Raw genomic sequence first — 24,338 nt, 5'->3', positions numbered from 1 at the left:
TGTTAAAGAAGGACAGAACTTTGTTTATGTATGCCACAACAGCAGCAAGGATTCTTATTGCAAAGTATTGGAAGACACCAGAGCTACCCACCTTGGAAGAATGGCAGATGAAAATGACAGACTACATGGGACTGGCAGAGATGACGGGCAGAATCCGAGACCAGGAGAAAGAGACAGTGGAAGAAGATTGGAAGAAATTTAAAGATTATCTTGACAAGTATTATAAAATTAATGAAGGCTAGAAAGACATGGGTTGGAAAATAATACGGTGTTCAGAGATGTTAATTAAGAAAAGGAATGGAATTGTCAAAAACTTTGGGAAATAAAGGAATGGATTTACTGACTGGATAATGAAATTAGAATACAGAACGGGGAGGTATGAGGGAGTCGGGGAAAGTAGGCTGAGAAAATAAGGTCTGAAACTATACTTGTTGTTTTTGTTTATGTTTGTTTTTTATTGTTGTTGTTTGTTTTTATATGTTAATGGAAACTTCAATAAATATCATTTTAAAAAAAATCAATGATTTTTTTTTAATTGGGTTTTTTTATTTAAATTGGATTTTTAAAAAAATTAAATCAGATTTTTAAAATAAAATGCTTCTGGAGGAAAAAATCTTTCTAAAGATAGTTTTATATTTAAGTTACATTGTAGTCCAAAGGCTATTCACCAGGAAATAAGGATTTGTTTTAAGTTTTTCATGTGTGCTGAAGTCTAAGTTGTTTAAAAAATAAAATTGTTTAACCATATCAGTTAACAAACATGGATACATATGTTATAATGTTATTGTTTTAGTTAAATAAATTGTTTAAATTGTCATTAAGGAAATGATTGTTTTTCTCCTTCCTGTAAAGTACAGCAGAAAAGTTGTCCAAATATAAACAGTAAACTTATTAATCATCACAATTTCATAATTATCTGTCTATGTATTTCTAATAGTATAACCACATCAGTAATTTTTGATACAACTGTAAAAAAACCTCTGAAAATTTATTATTCCAAAAATAAAACCTTCATCTGGTTGTAAATATTAAGATTATATATTTCTGCATGCACAGCTACTGACATCAGCAGGACATCAGCAGGACCGACTATCTTCTCAGCAACTGTACACTTGAATGGTGCAGCACCTTCAATACCACCTTCTGATTCCAAACAGTATGGGTGGGAATTCCTGATCCCACCCTCATTGCCACACAGTGAACACGGCTGCCTAAGTCCTAATGAGCTGCAAGGTGACTTGCTTCCAAACCACTTTTTACAGCTCTGAAGTCACAGGATAGGGCAGATCGTATAGGAAAAAGAGAATGAAAACAGTGAATACAGTGGTACCTTGGGTTACATATGCTTCAGGTTACATACGCTTCAGGTTACAGACTATGCTAACCCAGAAATAGTGCTTCAGGTTAAGAACTTTGCTTCAGGACGAGAACAGAAATCGTGCTCTGGCGGTGCGGCAGCAGCAGGAGGCCCCATTAGCTAAAGTGGAGTCTGTTTCAATATGGTAGCTCTCCCTATGGTGATTAATGCCCTGGCAACACCCAGCCTTGACAGTTGCAATAAACCCTCGAAGTTTTAGCAAATGCAGAATGCAGTGGTCCAAGTGTTGACAAGGGACTAGATGCTCAGAGTATTATCTACCAATTTCTGTGCCATCTGTATTGGCGCCATTCAAAAGGTTGGCTGTGACCTTTAAAGTCCTGAATGGCTTGATTCCAAGTTACCTGAAGAACCACGTCTGCCAATACAAATCTGCCAGAGATTTAAGATCAGCAGCAGAGACCCTAATGTGTTTGCCTTTCAGGGAGAGAGATCAGGCTAGCGAGAATGAGAGATAGGACTTTTCCTGCCCCCATTACGGCCCACAGTTGTGGAACTCCTCCTTCTTCCAAGAGACACAGTCAGCTCCCAACCTTGCTATTGTTTAGGCGAAGTCTGAAAATGTTTTCATTCATGACTTCTGTTATTTAGTGAAGTTTCACCCTGGGCCAGCAGGGGGATACTGTATATAGTTTTCACTCAGGTCTGTAGATAGTTTTCACTCAGGTCCACGTCAGTTATTTTAGGCGGGAACTCTGGGCTGTTGTTGCTACAATGTTGACAGCCGGCTGCCTATAAAAGCAGGCCGGCTGAGCTGTTTGCAGTCAGTTCTATTCCAGCTTACGAAATAAAGAGCTACTTGGAGAAATTGCTGTGTCGTCTGCTATGTCAACCCACAACTTAACAACTTCCTTTGGCAAGAGTGTGTGATAGGTTGGGGGTGTGGGTCTCTGTTTTTACCCGAATGACTGGCATATCAAATAGAATTAGAAGATACAAAATGTTAAATGTTAATTTCTATGTGTTGTAAGGTAACACGGGAATAAATTTTGAATGGTGCCATACATTATGAATAACTAGTCTATTTTGTATTTATAGCGGCAAAATGTACGGCCACATTTTAATCTAAAACCGCTGCTGGAATCATGACAACATATATTATAAAAATAGATTTCAGCCACCTGTAGGTTAATTTTATTCACATAAAGCGATCACTGCATTGTATGCTTTACATTCGTTTCCTATGAATTTATGTTTTTTTCCCCAAAAATCCCTAAAAATATATCTCAGTTATTAACCTTCACTATAGCTGAGCTTGCACAGACTACATATTGTAAAGCATATTGTGCTGTGTATAAACTGTCAAAAGCCCATGATTGATCGATCTGTAATAACTAACGTGCATCTACCTCTGATTGATCCGCTTTAGGCAGTTTCTCCTCCTTTTTGTGTTTAGCATGTTTGTATAGTCCTGAGACACATACTATTGATATTTTTTTTATTATTACCTGAAAGCAGCAGAAGAAAAAGAATAGGCTTCTAAATGCAACAGCCCCCAAACAGAATACTGTGGGAATGTCTATGATTTATATATAGTTATTTAAGCTGAAGGAAAATCTCTAGATTTGACTCAGTATTGAACAGTTCGTGCTGCAAATGAACACATTTTCGGGGCATTTTCAGCCACTGAGTCGCATGGACAGAAATGAATTTCTACTGCACTTTGTTGGGGGTGGTGGAGGGAAAAAAACTGGTATTAAAGCAACGCTAGCAAGAAAGAGTTAGAATAACAGTTATTGTACAAGTCAACTTGTTTGGCTTCCAAAGCTATTCATCTAGGGCTTGGCTGCTGTATTAAAGGTGCACAAGTCTCACAAGACTATTCCGAGAAGCTGGAATTTGCTCTTGCTGGAAACTGCCAAGAATCAAATTGTGATTATGTGCAGCAAACTGTGGTTCTTTCACTTGATTAAGCAACTAATATTTCAAATATATAACTTCTGGTTGTGTACGTGAGGGGGAATTAAAGAACCTCTTAATGAGGGTGAAAGAGGAGAGTGCAAAATATGGTCTGAAGCTCTACATAAAAAAAAACAAAGATCATGGCCACTGGTCCCATCACCCCCTGGCAAATAGAAGGGGAAGAAATGGAGGCAGTGAGAGATTTTACTTTCTTGGGCTACATGATCACTGCAGATGGTGACAGCAGTCGCGAAATTAAAAGACGCCTGCTTCTTGGGAGAAAAGCGATGACAAACCTAGACAGCATCTTAAAAAGCAGAGACATCACCTTGCCAACAAAGGTCCATATAGTTAAAGCTATGGTTTTCCCAGTGGTGATGTATGGAAGTGAGAGCTGGACCATAAAGAAGGCTGATCGCTGAAGAATTGATGCTTTTGAATTATGGTGCTGGAGGAGACTCTTGAGAGTCCCATGGACTGCAAGAAGATCAAACCTACCCATTCTGAAGGAAACCAGCCCTGAGATCTCACTGGAAGGACAGATCGTGAAGCTGAGGCTCCAATACTTTGGCTACACCATGAGAAGAGAAGACTCCCTGGAAAAGACCCTGATGTTGGGAAAGATGGAGGGCACAAAGAGAAGGGGACGACAGAGGGCGAGATGGTTGGACAGTGTTCTCGAAGCTACTAACATGAATTTAACCAAACTGCGGGAGGCAGTGGAAGACAGGAGTGCCTGGCATGCTCTGGTCCATGGGGTCACGAAGAGTTGGACACGACTAAACGGCAAAGAAGAATAGAAATGCTGCCTCACTGCTGAACATTTCGCTCAGTATTGTTAGAAGCAGCTCCCATTCAACTGATGTCTTCAAAGGCGCCCTCTCTCTCTCTCTCTCTTTTTGGTCCTGTCTGTAGCAGATGTTTTGTATCACATACTTGAACGAGCTAATTCATCTGTAAGGGATCGCCCACACTGGCTGGTGTGCATCCAGCTGTGAAAATAGCTCAAGTGTCATTTGCGGACACTTTCATTCCATTCTTCTGATCTCATAGGAACTCAGTGACCACAACCAAGTCCAAGAGAGAGAGGGGGGGGGGGGAGAATTGAGAACATTCACATCCTTTAAAGAAATTTCCAGCGTGGGAGTAATGTTACTTCAAGCAGGAAGCGTTTTTTTGGAAAGGAATGCAGCTGATGCCAGAGGAAGATAATACTGATCTCCTAGTGGTGGTGCCTTTGACACAAAAATGAGCCATTTCATATTGAAAAGCTCAGGGACTGCATCATTATGATGGAGCTAAGAGCACCTGGCTAATTCGATGTCCGCAGGACGGTTCAATCAATCACCACTTCTCACTAAAAGCTACTGATTCCCATTACAAGATGCGTTAAGACATGATACAAGTTCACTTCACCACGCGAGGACTTTTCTATACCGGGAAGCCACTTTAATATATTTCTGAGGTAGAAACAAAATCAATTTCAATTGTTCTCTAGTGAATCCATACCCTGTTAATAGCGGCGCAGCCACATTAAAATTTATTAGTAGAGAAAAACAATATTCTAAGTCTATGAAGGAGTCAGTTGTCTTTTGTTTTTTTAAAGTGACCAGATGAAGCATCTAATGGTAATGAAAATCAGACTATCTGGAGATGCCTTAAAGTCAGCTGGGATTACTCCATCACAGGTCTAAATTTGTCTGTGAAGCTACAGATATTACCTTATTAACGTCCTCATTTAAAAGAAACAAAAAGAAATTACGCATTCTGAATGTTTCAAAAATAGAGTCAATCCTTTCCCCCCTTCATTATACTCTCATATATTCTTAATGAAATTGATGTTACACAATAAAACTCACTATGTCTGACTGCGATATTACTACTGCTATTTCAAAGAGTGGTTTTTTTTTTAAATAGAAAACAATCCATTTTTGGATTATCCATACTTGCATACCAATTGCACACCATTGGAACTGTGCAACTAAGAACGTAAGTCTCGCTTTGAAGCTACATTTGAACCTAGCCCAAACGAAGAAAATTCATAAATATGCTTGGCTGGTTCCCTAGCTTCAGCAGTCTTCCCCTCCCCCCATTTTTAAAAATTGATTTTCACAACATTATAAACAAACAAACAGATAAAACAAATATACAAAAATCTTAGCCTTATTAAAAATTACACTTATTAACATTGTTAAGTGACTTCCTCACTTCCCCTTGGTTGAATTTCATTGCATGTCCTTTTAATGGTTTTCCAAATCACAGTTCTTATTTTTTTTTAACTTAAACATTAACATCTTTAGATCTTCACATTATGAAATTAAACATATTAATTCATCACTTAACTTAAATAAAATCCTAAGCCAATTAAGTAGCTTCAGCAGTCTTTAAGCAACCAACACTAATACTGCTTTAATCAGTTGCATAGGACATGGCAAGGTACTGCAAAATGATACCTCCCTGTTCCTCTTATATTGCAACTTACATAGCAAGTCAACCTTTTAACACTTCCAAGAAGATGCTATTACAATATTTAAAGGCAATATATACCGCACAGAGGAATACAGGAAGTGCTTTCTACCTTCTAGACCCGTATTTTCTGTTTTGACTAGCAGCAGTTCCCGATTAATCCTTCTAACTGAAGTTTGCCAGGAATTCAAAGCACATGCTCTACTGCTTCTACTTTGTACAACCCAAAGTTACGTGAAGGTTTCAGAACCCTAAAGGCTTCCTCAAAATATTCGTGCAAAACACTGGTGAGGTTTGAATGCTGTATCAAATCCTAAAGACTACTGGGCAGATAATCCATGTTTGGGAGAATACAGGCCCAGTCCACCAATGAGTACCTCTGAGGCCAACTTGCCTTATCTGCCAGGGATTTGGGGTCTGGGGGCAGTGGGGTGATGCATACTCAAGTTCAGGGAGTTACTAAAAAGGGAGGTAGGGATAATGGCTTGTCCTTGACCCAGCAGAGTATTGGTCACCCTTACAGTGTGGGACTTCCTTGTTAGTTATACAGTGGTACCTCAGAAGTCGAACAGAATCCGTTCCAGAAGTCCATTCAACTTCCAAAACGTTTGGAAACCAAGGCACAGCTTTTGGTTGGCTGCAGGAAGCTCCTGCAGCCAATTGGAAGCCACGGAAGCTGCGGCAGACATTTGAGTTAATAATAATAATAATAATAATAATAATAATTATTATTATTATTATTATTTTATTTATACCCTGCCCATCTGGCTGAGTCTCCCCAGCCACTCTGGGTGGCTCCCAATCAAGTGTTAAAAACAGTACACAGAACATTTGCAAACCAGAACACTTACTACTGGGTTTGCAGCGTTCGGGAGCCAAAACGGATAAGTACTAAGGCGTTTGACAACCAAGGTACAACTATACTCAGTTTCTGTACCTACAGTATCCTACAGCAGGTTTGGTTTAATGTTCAATAATGTGATCCTTATTCAACCCACTTGTACATTTCTGTGTATCTATTTCAGCCCTCAGCTGAAAGTCTGTTCCAGCTTGTTCTACCAGTTTGGGTGGCATTCTTCATCTTCCCAATGGGAGGGATAAATTCTGTACTGAACATTCTGGGCATTTTTAATTCGAACTGTAGGTGAATTCTCATCTAACTGTTAGACGATCATCCACAAATTAGAGCATGAGGAAGGCTGATGTGACCTCAACCTGACATACTAGTCCCAGAGAGACATTGCCAATTACTATCTTGATTATCAGGGTGATCGACACGGCAGCCCTTGATTTTCTCCCTCAAGAAATAATGGAAGATTGCTCTGCTGAGTTTTGGTACCGGCTAAGTTATTTCAGCCTTATATGTTTTAGCACGCTCATTTTCTAAGAATTAAAATGCACAGAATTTTGAGAGATTAGTTGTCGATTTTATTTTCATGTTTTATGTTTATTTTCTTGTGTAGGTGAACCTAATTATGTTTCATTTTGGATACCAAACGTATCTGTCTATGAAATTTATGCTTTAGTTTCCTTCATCTTTTCTATTCAGATGCAAATGTGCTTATAATTTAACTTACAATTTACGTAAAGTAACTATAGTAATGAGATAGTTCTGTGATGACACACAAGGAGCTTAAATTATTTAAGGCTATTGCATCCAAGGGATTAAAATTATATGTTGCAATCTGGAGGCTTTCCAATAAAGCAAAATAGCCGATAGTAAATTAAAAGAACAACATGTCAATGGAAATGGCTGAATATACACTATCTATCTATCTATCTATCTATCTATCTATCTATCTATCTATCTATCTATCTAGAAGCACAGGCTTCAAGGTTACCTTTAGGGTAACTGCTGGGTAAATTTAAGAATGGGTTTCAGAAGTCATTGGTTAGTTTAGGGGAAACCTGGTTGGTTTCAAAGTTAGGAATCCATAAAGGATGAATCTCATGAAAACATTGAATGATATCCCAAAATGCAAAAAGAGATGGAATCCATTCTCTGTGGTATGTCCCACAGAGGAACTTACGGTCTTCAACTAAAAACATCTTGAAGGTCCCAGGCCACAGAGAGGTTAGGCTGGCCTCAACTAGAGCCAGGGCTTTTTCGGCTGTGGCTCCGATCTGGTGGAACGCTCTGTCACAAGAGACTAGGGCCATGCGGGACTTGACATCTTTCCACGGGGCCTGCAAGACAGAGCTGTTCCACCAGGCCTTTGGTCAGGGCACAGCCTGACTCCCTCCTTTGGCAATCTTCACAGAATCTCTAGCTCAATGGTTGCCATCAATTTGATTTGAATTAATTTTATAATGAATGATTTTAGAATTTTGTACTATTTTATTGTTGGTAGCCGCCCTGAGCCCGGCTTTGGCTGGGGAGGGCGGGATATAAATAAAATTCATTATTATTATTATTATTATTATTATTATTATTATTATTATTCTGAAAAGGAAGGGTCATAGGTGTTGACCCCTAGGGGCTGGGGCGGTTTCAGCCCCCTGAATGTATTTTCCAGAGGGCGTTCAATTTCCAGAGGGCGTTCGGCTCCACCCCCTGGCTCCTCATGACATCATGCAACCCCCCCCAAAAAAAAAAATCCTATGAAGAAGCTGGCACCTCTGAGAGGAGTGAATTAGATGAATAATGTGGCATGCTCATAATTATCTAATGTTACTTTGGAAGAATAATGTGGCATCCTAACTATAAGGCAAGAGCTCAACATAGAACAGATCAGACTATTGGTCCTTTAGCTGTGTACTGTCTGCATTAACAGCCAATAGTTCTCCAGGGTTTGAAGCAGGGGTCTTTTACAGCCCTACCTGGAGATGCCAGTAACTGGACTAATCCCAGTTACCTGGGAGTAAGTCCTACTCAATTCAATACAGCATACTTTTAAGTAAACATGGTTAGGAGTGTACTGTGTGCCACTATGCAGAATCATATCCAAGGACTGCCAGCATGACAGTAAGCTCTATTCTGTGAGAGGGATGAAGAAATGCTTGGTTTTTAATACTAAAATCCTAAGCATTTCTTATTTTATTTTTTGCAGGAATGGAGACGATTCAGGCTCAAAAGTAATGCCCTAGCTTCCAAAACCTGATTCACTGGTGTGTATGTAAGGGTCACAATGCTAGAGCGTTAAGAAATATTACAGAATGTATTTTACTTCTACCTGTAACCAAGCAAGGAATTATCAATGTAAGTGAGGAAAATATGTGGTTTAAAGGGGCTGACATCCTCGCCTCCAGCTTAGGAATAGAAATAGCTCTTGCATGTAAATTGTAGAGGCTCGAATTTATGTTGCAGATTTCAGCACAGTTGAAATGACTGCAGACTGTGTGTGAGAGAGGTCTTAAAAATAGCACTTGGAGGGCAGCAGCGGCAGATGAGCCAGAGTGCTACAAATCAGGATTAGAGTAATATTGCATGTAGGTGAGTATGTTATATCTATTCTACGCATATTTACTCCAAGCCACTAAAAGTCATTCCCATAATTTCATGCACAGCAAAACCTATTATGTTAGCATATGGGCATCTATCATCTATCTATCTATCATCTATCTATCTATTATAACAGTCATACTTATGTTGAGAAGTGAACTGATGCTCCCAGAAAACAAAAACAAAAAATAAACCAAAGCCTCACTTTGCACATTTCTATCAGTCTCTCATATTTCCATATCAAGTAGACAAAAATTGTCCAGTGGATTAAGTATATGACTCTGCAGACTTAATACTTTCAAACTGAGCTGCTTCTGATAAAACTGTTGAAATCCCAAACGGGAAACAATCAAGGGCTCACCGTCACGAGGAGCAAGGCAAAATTATTTACCAGACAAAATCTGGTGGCTGATTGCCTTTTCATAAGCCACTGTTTATCAAGTGCCCTGTCAGGTCCTCTAAGCACACCAGGAACAAAGCCCTAATAGTGGTGCAAATTTCACTTACAAAAGTGATATCGGGGTTATGTAAGAAAATACCATTTTATGCCATATATTGCAGAACAGCTGTGCAAATTTGCAAATACTCAGTGGGCTCGATCCAGAAAGGAGGAAGTGTCTTTGGATCTGGCTAAATCTCAAGCCATCTCACAACAAGTCTTCCCCATTATCTTGCAAGACAAGTGGAAGTTACATACTTATTTCTTTTTCAGTGAAGCTGTCACAATACTAAAGTTTGGAATTTTCACCATATCGGATAAGCTGTATTTTTTTTAAAAAAATGCTTTAGAGAGCCCTTATCAAAACAGGAGTCATCCAAACAAATCACAGTAGTTCTAAATGCCATCTCTGATTCCTGCTTGTATCCGTTTGAATATTTCAGCAATTCAGTACGGCTCCTTCCTCTCAACAATAAAGACCCTTTTTATTTTTTTAAAGAATGAAACAGGAGTAGCAGCAGATGTGCTCATCCTGGCAACTGAGAATACACAGGAGTGCAATTCCTCTGCTCTCCCCAATGTAATGATTCATAGACTACACAAAGTGTACTTTACTTTGCAATTCCCTTACCATCATTAACGAGCACAGAACCCTCCCAAGCAGCATACCTACTAACATAATATTTCCGTGCAAATCAGACCAAATGCAGGGAGCTCCCCTAAGGGATGTCCTCAGCACACCTGACACCTGGAAACCACATAGGGACTTGCCCTGATCCCCTTGCTGGCAGAATAAGCAGTCAGGGAGATTTAAGGGTCAACACTCCAACCCAGGAATCGTTACGCAAAACCTCAAACAGCATTGTCCCAATTATTTTCTGGATCCTATTCTGCTTAAACTTCCAGTTTAGCCCAAAATTCTGCAACCAGTAGTACAGGAACCCGTCATCAAAATGTCAACTTACTATCACTAAGGATTTGCTGCACATCTACACCTGAAGCACACTAAATTTCTCATAACTATTTAGCGGGTTATGCAGAAGGCCAAGCTACCCCGTAACACATAAGTGCAAGGTCACTTTAAGTTAAATAATTGGTCCTTCTAACCCACTGTGACAAACAGCTTTCCAGGGTCTCAGAGCAGAGGTCTTTCCAATCTACTGCTACCTGATCATATCAACTGAAGATGCCAAGTATTCCACACAGGAATGTATGCATAGCATGTGCTCTACCAGTGAGCTATGGCTCCTCCCACAAGCCATCATCATCATCATTTGTTATTTATACCCCGCCCATCTGGCTGGGTTTCCCCAGCCACTCTGGGCAGCTCCCAACAGAATATTAAAAACACAATAAAACAGCAAACATTAAAAACTTCCCTAAACAGGGCTACCTTCAGATGTTTTCTAAAAGTCAGATTAAACCTTAGCCTGGGAAACTTCAATACTCAATAGTTCCTACACAGCTGAAAACTGAACCGTATTGCCCTTGACTATGCATATGATTTTTAACTACAATGCATGTTAGCACCACACACAACAAAGATGCATAGAATCTATCAACTCGGATCTGCCTAATAACTATTCCACTAATCCTTGGCTTTTTTTTTGCAGCTGATATTACTCTCAGTAAATTCTCAACTAACTTGAGTAACCACGGTAAACCTGCCACAACCATGAAATTCAAGTTCCACTAACTCCCAGAGAAAAAATAAGAAACAAGAAAAGTGTGCATGTATGCTCACTTACTGTTGGTTGCATAACGTATGACGGATGAGGCATCCATGAAGTACTCTGAACCTGTGTATCAGAAAGCACTATATTAGAACAATGGTGTAAAAAAAATTAAAACCACACACCCAAATTTGGCAATAATTGTGCTTTGAATAAAATACATAGCAAATTGAAACTTGCTGTGGCACTTTGGAAAATGCTGCAGCCGCATTGCTGCAAGTTAATGGATGTAATTTTTTTTCAGATATCATCTATAGATTTGTGTTTTCAATCTTAATAGCAGGGCCTTGTTCATAGACAAGATTGATGCTGTGGGCTCAGATGCATCCTGCAAACTGCATGGCAGCAATTCTGATCATTCTTCTGGTCACCAACAGTCCACCTTGCAAGTAGGAGCACAGGTGCAAGGTTGATGCAGGTGGCAGCCCATAGAGAGAAATGTTGTGTGAAAGTAGAGCCTGATAAACATAGCTGTCAACCGTCCCTTATTTGGTGGGAAAATCCCTTATCCCAGCGCCGTGTCCCGTTGCTGTCCCTTATTGATGATGTCCCTTAAATTTCCCGGGTTTCAAAGGAAGCAGCTGCTCTCCCTCCCTCCTTGCCAGCCAGGGAGGAGGGAGGCTCCAGCTGTGTTGCTTGGCTGCGTTGCTCACCCAATAAGGAGTCTAAGAACGACTGGGGGGTGGAGCTTGCATGCCTTGTGCCGATCAAATTGGCCGCGTTGCCTAGGGACTAGCCTTTGCTCAGTGCTTCCCAGCGGAGAGGTGACTGTGGTTTTCCTTGCTGCATCCCCTTTGCTGGGTTGCTGCGCTGTGGGAACCACCGCTTGAGGCTTCATTTGGCTGCTGGCTGGGCTTTCTGCATTTGGCTCGGAGGGGCTCAGAAGTCAAACATACCTGTGCCTGGAAAATCCCTTATTTTGGCTGCTGGTCCCTTATTTTCAAATCTGTAAGTTGACAGCTATGCTGATAAATGGGCAAGCAATGCTACTAAAACTAACAAATAATGCCGAATATTGTAACTAAAATAGAGCCAGGGCAAGTTTATGTCGAGAGGGCATATTCCCCTGGTTTATGGACTTCAGGCTACTTGACTCACAACTTTGTTCTGAGTCAATGTACACACAAGAGATGTACACACAAACAAGTGTACTACTGACAGAGGCTTTTGGTGTTTGTGATAAAATTAATTGACTTCAATCAAAGCAATATATTACAGAGTTAGACAATTAAGGGACAGTTTTCACATTACATAAATGGGCTTCCAGGAAAATCAATCAACTCAAGAGAATGATGGCTAGCATTTACTCAGGAATAATTAGCATGCTCTTGAGCAAGAAATGTGCACATCCTATGTTGACCAAATCCTCTTTAAATTAAAAGCACAGTTCAAAAGTTGAGAAGCATGATTCCTAAGTAACCTAATTAAATTCTTATTGGTAGGAAGTTAAAAGTTCAGTAGCCTTTCAGAAAATATTCCAGTTTCTCAATGAATACTGTCACCGCCCTTAGGTCATAGTATAAATATTTTTCAAAGAACAGCTAGAAATATAGGAAACTGTCTTATATCAGGCCTATAGTCCAGTGTTGTCTACTCAGAAGTGCACTGTACTCACTGTTTGTTGATCAATTTACAGAGCTCTTACTATAACACAACATACAACAGAGGAACATGATTCTAGAGAGCCTGAGCAAATCGTGTTCCATAAGGAAGATGATCATACTCCCCAAAGTATGTCATTCATGTCAATTAGAAATCAAGCAAAATACTCTGGTGACATTGCAGCTTTCCCATTCAAGTTGTCTGAGTCAGTAAGTATCAAAGTTCACTCTGACTATTGCTCTGACAACTACATTTCCTTTGGTGGCATTTTTAGTAAATGTTTACGATTTCCCTAGCAACTTTGCATTGTAGAAGTGATAATACAATATGAATAACTGACTGCAAATAAAGTAAAGTAACCACAATTTGCAGTGTGTGTGTGTGTGCGCGTGCGCGCATTCCACAAAGGCTCTTCTTTTTTCAAATATTGATTATCAGCATTTAGGACTACAAGATATCGGGCGCTTGCCACCAGTTGGTATGAATTCTCATAAGGGGATGATCCATTTTCAGGCAGTGGTAAAAGTGATGATTTCGAAATAATCGGCAAATACCACCAAGTGAATTTCAAGCTTGGCTAGGAAGCATTGCCACTTGGTGATGAGAAATGGAACTGCATGTTTTCTATGAACAGGAAATTTCCTTTCCAAGTTCTGTCATTGCTAATTCATTTGATAAGTCTTCTACAGAGGAAACAGTCTGCGCCCTTCTTTTTGCCTTTTGTGGATTTTCATCCATTTAAATGTATATCTCAAAAGGCATTTAAACATCATCTTCTGTCTTCCTTTCTTGAAAAAAACTTTTAAGTTTACACCTACTCCTTCTGGGTCGTGTACTCATTTTCCCCCTCTCGGTTTTGTTTGACAAATACTTTCCCCCTCATTCCACAGAATCTGTTTTAATTCCTCAGATGTTTCAGAAACAAAAGTTGTCCCCCTGTTTCTGCCCATTGCGCTCCGTATCTTATCTACCTATTTCACATAAAATTCTTTTGCTTTTATGTACTGCCATAACTCCTGAAACATCCTTAGGCAGAAAATTCAAAATAACTTCCCTAACCTCTTTTGAATAACCCATATTTCTTCACTGCCTTTATTTGTTATTATCAGACTTCATAGCCACCAAAGCTGCAAGATTTGTATCTTACCTGCCCGCCTTCCCTAAAAACAAATTAGAACTTTTACGCTATATATTCCCTTGTGTTCAGTCACCTCATCTATTCCTGTGATTGACATCCTCTTCTGCTGACACTTTTGTTTATAAGAAATCCTACTATCTCTACCTCTAGCTTCCTTGCATTTCCTTCAATATTATCCTTCCTCTCCTAGCTATCAACATGGCACTGTCCCTCTGATATACTTAGAAAACACAATCTCAACAGAATCATCTGCGGCTAAATACCAGAATTCCCTTGAGGAAACATATGGTACTATCTCTAATATGAATAACATCCAGAGCAAGCTTATGCAGTTCCGTAGTACACGAGGCTGCCTTTGAACACTGCAAACAACTCTGGGGTTGTGGCGCTCATCTCGCTTTACTGGCTGAGGGAGCCGGCGTACAGCTTCCAGGTCATATGGCCAGCATGACTAAGCCGCTTCTGGCGAACCAGAGCAACGCACGGAAATGCCATTTACCTTCCCACAGCTGTGGTGCCTATTTATCTACTTGCACTGACATGCTTTCAAACTGCTAGGTTGGCAGAAGCAGGGACCGAGCAATGGGAGCTCACCCCATCGCAGGGATTCAAACCGCCCACCTTCTGATCGGCAAACCCTAGGCTCTGTGGCGCCACCCATGTCCCTTTCATGGAATTAAGGAGGCATGAAAAAAGAAAAGTACAATTCTCTGGTAAACGCTATGCAGAATGTTTATTTTAAGCAGTGACAGAAGTTGTTGCAGGAAATACTGAACAAAACGTTGCCAGATTAAGCAGCACAGCAGTCAGGGTGGAAGATACCCTTGGGAGTAGGGAAGCCCATAATACATTATGTTGATAACACAGGAAACCTTTTTTAAAAAATGTTTATGATTGCTTATTACAGCTCGCCACTTTTTTTCTTAATGCCAATCTTCATGGGTGGTGGAGTAGTTAAGCGTGCCTGACTAGGACCTGGGAAACCAGGGTTCAAATCCTCACTTGGCCATGAAACTCACCTGCCTTGGACCAGTCTCTACCTCTCTGCCTAACCTACCTCACAGATTTGTTTGTGGGGGGTTAAATGAGGAAGAGGAGAATCCTGTGCACCACTTTCAGCTCCTTGGAACAAAAGTGGAATATAAATGCAATAAAATAAATACAGTGGTACCTCTGGATGTGAACGGGATCTGTTCCAGAGCTCCGTTCGCATCCAGAAGAGAATGCCGCTTCTGCACATGCGCATGACGTCATTTTGACCATCTGCGCATGCGCGAGCGGCAAAACCCGGAAGTAATGCGCTCCGTTACTTGTGGGTCGCCGCAGCGCGCAACCCAAAAATACTTATCCTGAAGCTACTTCAACCCAAGGTATTACTGTAAAATCAAGTTTTTAGTTTATGGGTACTTTTAAAGAGAAGTACATCTCACTGGGCAGATATAACAAACACAGAGTGAAGCGTTAAAACCCAAAGGAGACAAAATATATTCTGGCAACCTTCTACCCATTGCAAAAGAAAACATCCTATGTGTTATGTGCTGAAGTTCTCACCCTGGGCCAGCAGGGGGATACTGTAGATAAGTTATGCAAATAAGGGATCGAAAGTGACATTCAGTGATTGGATAGTTTTAGAAAATTGTTACAGTTACGTTGTACTGGAGCTCTATATAAGCAGGCTGACTGAACCCTTTAGTTCAGTTCTGTTCTGGCCTGTGAATAAACAAGAGCTGTTTGAAGAATCGCTGTGTCGCCAGACATGTTCACCCACAACTTAACACTGGGTAGGACTGACTGGAAAAAACAACAACAGATTTATCTGAAAAGCTGGTTGAAATATGATGAATGGATAATAGGGTTTATTACTTAAAGTACACCTAGATCTTGAACGCACCAGGAATTTTAGAACAAATATGCACATATATTTTAAACGCTACCAAAACAGTTTATATAACAGCGTGACTAAAGTGTGCATCAATTCACCATGCTGACATGCAAATCACAAAGACTCACTTAGGGATACGGGGGGCCCATGCAGTTCCAACATACCTGATATGTAGAGACAGGGGAAGCAGCAATGAATGGCGTGATAGATGTCTGTGGAATCATGCGGTTTGTAGCAATGCTGTACGGTGAGGAATAAAATCTGCAAACAAAAACAAAACAAAAGGAAGAGTCTTGAGGTGATGGACTGACATGCTGCAATGAACTGTTTCATAGCCATTAACAGCCAAACACAAACAGGAGTCCTGCTCCCTACCCCACAAAAAAAGAAAAGAAAACAGCAACCCAGTGCCTTTTTCTTTTCACATGTGTTGGTCAAGAAGCTGGGAACAGTCCTAACTGCTGCAGCTCACTAGATCCACCACAGCAGGGTGCAACACACAGCTGGGCCAGAGGGGGCATGGATTGGCTGCAGCCTGAATCACTGACACAACACCCACCTGCATCTAAGTCAGGCATAGGCAAACTCGGCCCTCAGATGTTTTGGGGCTACAACTCCCATCATCTCTAACCACCGGTCCTGCTAGCTAGGGATGATGGGAGTTGTAGTCCCAAAAAATCTGGAGGCCCAAGTTTGCCTGATCTAAGTTGATTGGGAAGATGAGGGAAGAGAGACAAGCAGAGGCAGCAACAAATGATGGAGGTATAAGGGCAACATTATCACAATCTCGGAAGCAACCAAGAGAGTTGGGTAGAGGTACATTTAAGGCAGGGATTGCTAAAACAGAAGACTTTAAGTGGAGCATCTGCACAGTACTGGGCAATGGAGAGGAACTGCCTATAAAATGTTGGCTGGTGATTAAAACTCAATGAAGCTTCACAAGAACCCTTAACAAATGGCGTAATGGATTTGTCAAGTTGCTTCAACCAACTTGAGCAGACTTGAGGCTCCTAAGTAGTTAGACTGCTACATTTTTCTGGGCCATAGACAACAGTCGGTTCTTTGGATCATGGCCATGATGTTGGGAGAATAGCAAAGAGCGAGGGAGAGAGTGAGTTTATTTTATTACTCAGGTTTCCAGCAACTTTAAAGTCAGATGCCAGCTAAAAACTACAAACTTTCAAATACAGCAGAACCAAGACCTACAAACTTTCTTATCTAATTCACATCTTATCTAATTCACTTGTTGCCCTTTGGAGGGGGAAATGGGATGGGAACGCTATGTTTGAAATATAAAGAGAATGGAGGATGCCATAGTTTGATTGATTTGCAACCCCTATCAGATAGAGATGGATAATTAAAACTATCAATTAAATCATTCTTGACATGGGAGCAGAATTAAATTACACCTTCCTACTCTGCTTCTTATGACATCAACTCCAACTGTATAGGCAAAATGTGTTTCTTTTTGGGGGTGGGTGGGGGTTATTGGGTTGTTTTTATTTTCTTTTATGTTATTTTCTTTTATTTTTATTTTGTTTTATGTCTCTTGTGGTTTTCTGTTTTGATTTTATTCTGTGAACCATCCTGAGACCTCCAAGTATATAAATTCAATAATAATAATAATAATAATAAATGGCAAGGTGTGACTTGTGCATATGTGAGAGGCTGAGAAAAGAATGTGCTGGAAGTTCCACAGGGCATTAATGGTTGCTTCTGTTTGAACCACTCGCCTGTGATACTGGAAATCCCTCGCCCCAATGAAGGACTGGGAGAGTTGTACTTCAGAAAGGGGAGTTTGCTGCTTCCCTCCCGTAAAACCGTAGTCCTAGCAGGAACTAGGACCATGTCATGTATGACTGCGTAGCAGAGTTTACTCATCCACTTGGGGAGAGCAGAGAGGAAAAAGCTGATGTAATAATAATAATAATAATAATAATAATAATAATAATAATAATAATATAATAATAATAATAATAATAATAATAATAATAATAATAATAATACCTCACCCATCTGGCTAGGTTTCCCCAGCCACTCTGGGCAGCTTCCAGCAGAATATTTTAAAAATGAGAAAATGTATAAAACTTCCTGATACATGTATGTAGCAGTCAGGAGGACCACATTCTATGGAAAGTATTGGGGAAGAGATGCGTCACAATCTGGGCTTGCTGTATGCTGAATCATAGAACTGTGGTGTTGGAAGGGTCCCTGGGGGTCATCTAGTCCAACCCCCTGCAATGCAGGAATCCGGCCCACAGCCGTCCCTGGGACTCGAACCATTAACCTTCTGGTAAACAGCCAGATGCACTTACGCCTTGCGCCACCTGCACTCATATTGGCCTATTGCTTTGGAACTAGTAGGTGACTATTCAATGGAACTTTTCAATGAAGATAACCACTTGTTGACTATTATTATTAATCGAGTGATCTTCTGTAGCCACTGAACTACTTCAATGAAGTGCACTACTGCTTAATTGCAAGGACTGAACTATCAATCATAGAGAACTCTAGTCATGATTTACTGTAATCATTTGAGTCTTTTATTGAACTGAGCATGGTTTAATTACAGTTAGCAGATCTTCAAAGGTTGAATAGACAAAATAATTGAACGAATCCAAATGAAACTCACAAGTCTTTGTTCTGGCAACAGATGCATAATTGAACAACCTAATTATGTGCTGTATCAGTTGGTAACAGATTGCTAAACCAAGTTAACTGATGGCTAGAGGAAACAGCTCTGATTCTCAGTGACCCTCAAGGATCCCAGATAGAGATCTTTCAGATCACTTAACTATGTGATCCTTTTTAAACTGGAGATGCCAGAGACCAAAAATGGAACCTTCTATGTACATGCAAAACATGTGCTCAACTACTGAGCTTTGATTTCTCTCCAAGTGTTGGTGATTACGTTCATTGAGCAATAATGATGCACTAACTATTGATGGGAAATTGAGGCACTTCATCATTTTTTTGTCAAGCAAAGAGCAAAAGGGGTAGTTTCTCTACTGAGAAAATACACTTTGAGGCTCAGGAGTAATTTCCGAGGAGTTCAAAGTCCAAACTCAAGGGGAATCTAGGCTATCTGGAAAAACAATTTCAAAGGTTTAAAAGGATTTGACATTCAGATGTCCAGCTGCCATTGGATTAGCCTAGAGGGCTAATGAAAGTTCAACCCATTGAAGGACAATGGCTAGAGATGTCTCTGCAATCGGCAACTGCAGAAAGGAGGCTATTTTGAGGAAAATGTGAAATGATGACCTTTTTGAAATAAAAAATAAAAAAAATGATAATTGAGTTTGTGATAGGTACACACCCATAAGCACTGATGATGTGTTTGAATGGGGAAAAACGTAGCAATGAGACATTCCCTATTAATTAAATATTTTTAGAATGACACTGGGTCTCTGGAAACAAGATGGTAGAAGCTTGTTGGGTCTTATCTATAGTTGAACAACATTAAGCAACAGAGGACGCCCGACTGATTTTACACGTTTGGCCAACTTGCTAAAACAAGCTTCTCCCTTGCTTTTGTTTCTAGCTCAAATAAGAAATTTCCTTCTAAGGATAATTAGCCTTTGACAGTTAATTCTATTTCTATATTATGTCCCATTTTTTCCTCTGTCCTTTTCTTGAACTGAACAGCAGCTATACATAACAATAAATAAGACCTTGTCTGTGAACATCAAAGGACTAATCTGCCTCTAAAAAGATGGAAAACTGCAAGGCTAATGAGAAGGAAAACGCTGGTATTATCTGCATCCATATTAAAAGAGGTGGTAGAAAGTCACTAAATTAGAGAAAATGGATTTGGCAGAGAACAAAAGGCCTATATAAATACTGCAAATAAATAAAACAAAACTTTAGCCTGGAAGAGCAGCTATAATGATGAAGGACAGGTTATTCTGGAACCCTGTATTACTTATTAAAACAGATGGTAGAGTTATCTTTCAGTGAAATCTGCAAAAATTTACGATTCAAATAGCTTGATGACTGATTCCTTTGTCAAAATGTTTTCAATATAAATGTTTGTATATAAATTTTCCCTCAGCTCTTTTTGCTGGCCCATGTAGGACCAGCATGGATAGTTGGCCCCACTGAATATTTGACATTTTCTCCCCTTATGGCTTTGATCTATAGGCTACCACTAAAACGAGGCTGCATTTTAAGCTGTATTCTAACTTATATTTTAATCAACTTGTTTTTGTTTTTAATGTTTTTATAGTATTTATATTCAGTGTTAGCCACCCTGAGCCTGGTCTTGGCCGGGGAGGGTGGAGTATAAATAAAATTATCATCATCATAATCATCATCATCATTATAACTTTGTAATATATGGAAACATTACAATGGGGGAAAAAACTTTCTTTTGAATGGTCAAATTATGAGCCTCCATATAGTTCTATTTGTTACAATATTACTAATGAATTAAGTTATAGTTTTCCTTTCCATGGGACCTGAAGGTCCCTGCCTGCTCCTCTCCACTTGGCTTGGGGTGGGGCCTGACAGGCTCCATAAAGCAGTGTTCCCCAACCTTGGGCCTCCAGCTGTTTTTGGACTACCATTCCCATCATCCATGACCACTGGTCTTGCTAGCGAGGGATGATGGGAGTTGGAGTCCAAAAACAGCTGGAGGCCCAAGGTTGGGGAACACTGCCATAAAGGACTGCTGCTGCTGCTGGGCAGAGAGGGCTCCTTTTTTGTTTTTCAAATTGCTTTTATTTTTTTTACCTATGTCATTTTAAATTGTGATTGATATTGATGCTGTATTCTTAGTTTCAGATTTTCAGATTTATGTGGAAATTGTTTTCCATTTGGTTGTGTACTTTTTGATGTGTTTTATTTATTGCCTACGACTTTTGTTACACAGTGGTCGCTCGGGTTGCGAACGTGATCCGTGCGGGAAGCACGTTCACAACCCGCAGCGCTGCATCTGTGCATGCGCGGCTTGCGACTCGGCACTTCTGCGCATGCGCAAAGCACGATTTAGCGCATGCGCACCCGCCAAAACCCGGAAGTAACCCGTTCTGGTACTTCTGGGTTTTGGCGGGTTCGTAAGCCGAAAAAACGCAACCTGAAGCATCCGCAACCCGAGGTGTGACTGTACAGTGGTACCTCGGGTTACATACACTTCAGGTTACATACACTTCAGGTTACACACTCCACTAAGCCAGAAATAGTGCTTCAGGTTAAGAACTTTGCTTCGGGATGAGAACAGAAATGGTGCTCCGGCAGCACGGCGGCAGCAGGAGGCCCCATTAGCTAAAGTGGTGCTTCAGGTTAAGAACAGTTTCAGGTTAAGTACAGACCTCCGGAACGAATTAAGTACTTAACCTGAGGTACCACTGTATTGGTAATTATGTAAATCTTGTCATGTTGTAAGTCGCCTTGAGCATTGTTTTACCTATGGGAAGGCGACATACAAATAAAATGATGATGATGTTGTTGATGATGATGCTCCTCAGAAAGCTCACTTCGCTGCTGCTAACTCAGTGGTTTGACTTCACCCCTTGAGGCGCACTCCATTGCCTCTCGAGACTGACGGATGCCAACAAATAAATCCCTACTGCACTCCAGTTCTCTTGATGACTTGATAACAATTTGTCTAATAGCTGGCAATAATATATTATCCTTGTTGTTCCACTCTCAGTATGAATTGATTTATAGTCTAAAGGTAAAGGGAGCCCTGACCATTAGGTCTAGTCGTGGCCGACTCTGGGGTTGTGGCGCTCATCTCGCTTTACTGGCCGTAGGAGCCGGTGTACAGCTTCCGGGTCATGTGGCCAGCATGTGGCAAATCAGAGCAGCGAACGGAAACGCCATTTACCTTCCCGCCGGAGCGGTACCTATTTATCTACTTGCACTTTATCGTGGTTTCAAACTGCTAGGTTGGCAGGAGCAGGGACCGAGCAACGGGAGCGCACCCCATCACGGGGATTCAAACCACCAACCTTCTGATCAGCAAGTCCTAGGCTCTGTGGTTTAACCCACAGCACCACCCGCGCCCCAGATTTATAGTCTACATGCATCCAAATACATAATTATGGGAGGGTGTTTTTTTACAATTATTAATAATCTTTTTTTAAAAAAACCTTAATTTTTGTTCAATTTATTTTAATCTCTAATAATAGTAATAATAATAATAAAATACCGCACCCATCTGGCGGGGTTCCCCCAATCAAAGAAACAATCAAAGAACTAGAAACTTCCTTAAAAACCTTGTGTGGTTATTTATTAATTACATTTATTCACTGCTTCTTAAGAAAAAGCCCCAAAGCAACTTACAAATTCAGAATGCAAAGATACCATAAGCTGCTTATAGAATTTCTCAAGAATAACTAGACATTGCTGCACAAATTCTGTCTGAAAAAGGAAATGAAATAGTCCATTTACTAACTAATTTGGAGAGGTGATATAAGAAACCAGAATCTTAAAAGCCAATCTCCCTGAGAGATGTGGATTTTAAAATATGGATTCTATTTTTGCCAAGAAGAGGTGGCCACTGCTGATTCCTTAATACACAGTGATCAAACTAGTTTATTAATAGAAGAAATCTACTAATATAGTTTGATCAATATTATCAATCACCTACACTTTTTCTAGCTGCAGAGAAAGAATATGACTAGGTTGAATGGAATTATCTGATACATAAATTGGAATTATTTGGTTTTTGTATAGGGTTACCACTATCTGTAAGGACGCCTCTATTAAAATATGGGCTAATACTTATTAAATTTCTCTCTCTTGAGGCAAAGGGCAGGTATGCCCATTGAAGTCATAGGTGTTTGCACTGAGTATTCAGCTGTTTGAAATAGCAGTAAGAAATAATGCTAAAATAAAGGGTGTGGTGGCAGGAAAATGTATGTTAATAGTAATAGTAGTAGTAGTAATTTATATGTTGTGACTCTGAGAAAATAATTCTCCATGCAGATGACATATTGTATTCAGTGCAGGAAAAATAACATGAAACATGTACCAAACCATATTTTATAACATTTATATTTCATAACAAAAATAATAATAACGGTTGTAACAAAATGATAAACACCAAGTCTATTTCCAGATTCCATTAAAAATATTCAGGAGGTCTAAATTTGTTGCTGACTCTAGATCTAGCAGAATTGACAGTGCCTGGTGCATAAAGCTTGCCCTTTCTGATTAAATTTCTGCAGGATTCAAATAATTATTGTATTTTAGTGCCAAATCAAACAATCTCACCTAACACATTCAGGACCTTTTCAGTGGTGGTTCCCTGTTTGTGGAATGCCCTCCCTCGTGAGGTGCAGGTGTCTTCCTCATTATTGACTTTCAGGAGAAATCTGAAAACATGTATTGTCTTCCAATACTGGCCTGGATCCTATTTTTTCCCCTCTGTAAACAGAAGGAACCTCTTTTCAGGAAGGAGAGTTCCACACAAGTAAAGAGTCCTTGTATAGGAGCAATTCTCATTACGTTAAAAGTCACTCCTTCTGTTCATGAACTGAGATCTCAGGATCCAAGCTACAGAATCCGCATAGAGAGGTTTCTATTTGAAAAAGCTATGGTTTTGCAAAAATAAAATATTTAATGGAATGTAGTCATTTCATACGGTGATTTACTGAATGGAATGATTTTTTCCATTACATAAAGTGATTTGTGTTGCCATGTGCATGCAAAGTGAAGAGAAATAAAGACCTCCCCAAAACACAGGTACAGTGGTACCTCAGGTTAAGTACTTAATTTGTTCCGGAGATCCGTTCTTAACCTGAAACTGTTCTTAACCTGAAGCACCACTTTAGCTAATGGGGCCTCCTGCTGCTGTCGCGCCGCTGCAGCACTATTTCTGTTCTCTTCCTGAAGCAAAGTTCTTAACCTGAAGCACTATTTCTGGGTTAGAGGAGTCTGTAACCTGAAGCGTATGTAACCTGAAGCGTATGTAACCCGAGGTACCACTGTACACAAAAATCTTATTTGGTTCCCATATTTTCAAATTAGATCATGCATTTATAGTTATGGGGAAATATGGTCATTGGTCTGGTAGACAAAACGTATACATTATTAATGATATTGGATACCACATCCCATAATATTAAAGAGGACAAGAAAAGAGCCTGCCCTGCAACATCTCCAGTACAATTTGAGAATGGAGTTGAAAACAGTCTTTCGGAAAATTGCGAGTTAAAAACATAAAGGAAGGTGATTATAAAACACCAGTGACATTTCAGCCCATGTATGCTAAGTAAAATTTAAATAAGGATAACTGCTGAAGCTAAGAACATGTTAAGTCAAATTTTGTTAATATGTATTTGGACTTCTTCAGCTAACAGCCTATATTGGATAAGAAATTTAAAATGTAATTTAAGAAGTTACAGGATAA

At 40.0% G+C, this 24,338-nt stretch overlaps 1 protein-coding gene across 10 annotated transcripts in view; it reads right to left on the bottom strand.

Annotated features, from left to right (window-relative positions):
- RBMS3 (RNA binding motif single stranded interacting protein 3) overlaps positions 1–24,338 on the bottom strand; it is a gene marked incomplete at its 3' end in the record, with an annotated part of 741,806 nt that overhangs the window by 51,439 nt on the left and 666,029 nt on the right. For all 10 annotated transcript variants that reach the window (XM_083705905.1, XM_083705904.1, XM_083705903.1 and 7 more), the window contains 2 exons: positions 16,147–16,243; positions 11,376–11,426 (listed from right to left, as the gene is read on the bottom strand). In XM_083705905.1, coding sequence (XP_083562031.1) covers positions 11,376–11,426; positions 16,147–16,243 — 148 coding nt within the window. The remainder of the gene's footprint in view (positions 1–11,375; positions 11,427–16,146; positions 16,244–24,338) is intronic.

This window comes from Podarcis gaigeae (genome assembly GCF_964106915.1).
Source record: "Podarcis gaigeae genome assembly, chromosome: 12".
In the NCBI taxonomy this organism is placed as follows: domain Eukaryota; kingdom Metazoa; phylum Chordata; class Lepidosauria; order Squamata; family Lacertidae; genus Podarcis; species Podarcis gaigeae.
This window is presented reverse-complemented; position numbering and strand designations above follow the sequence as displayed.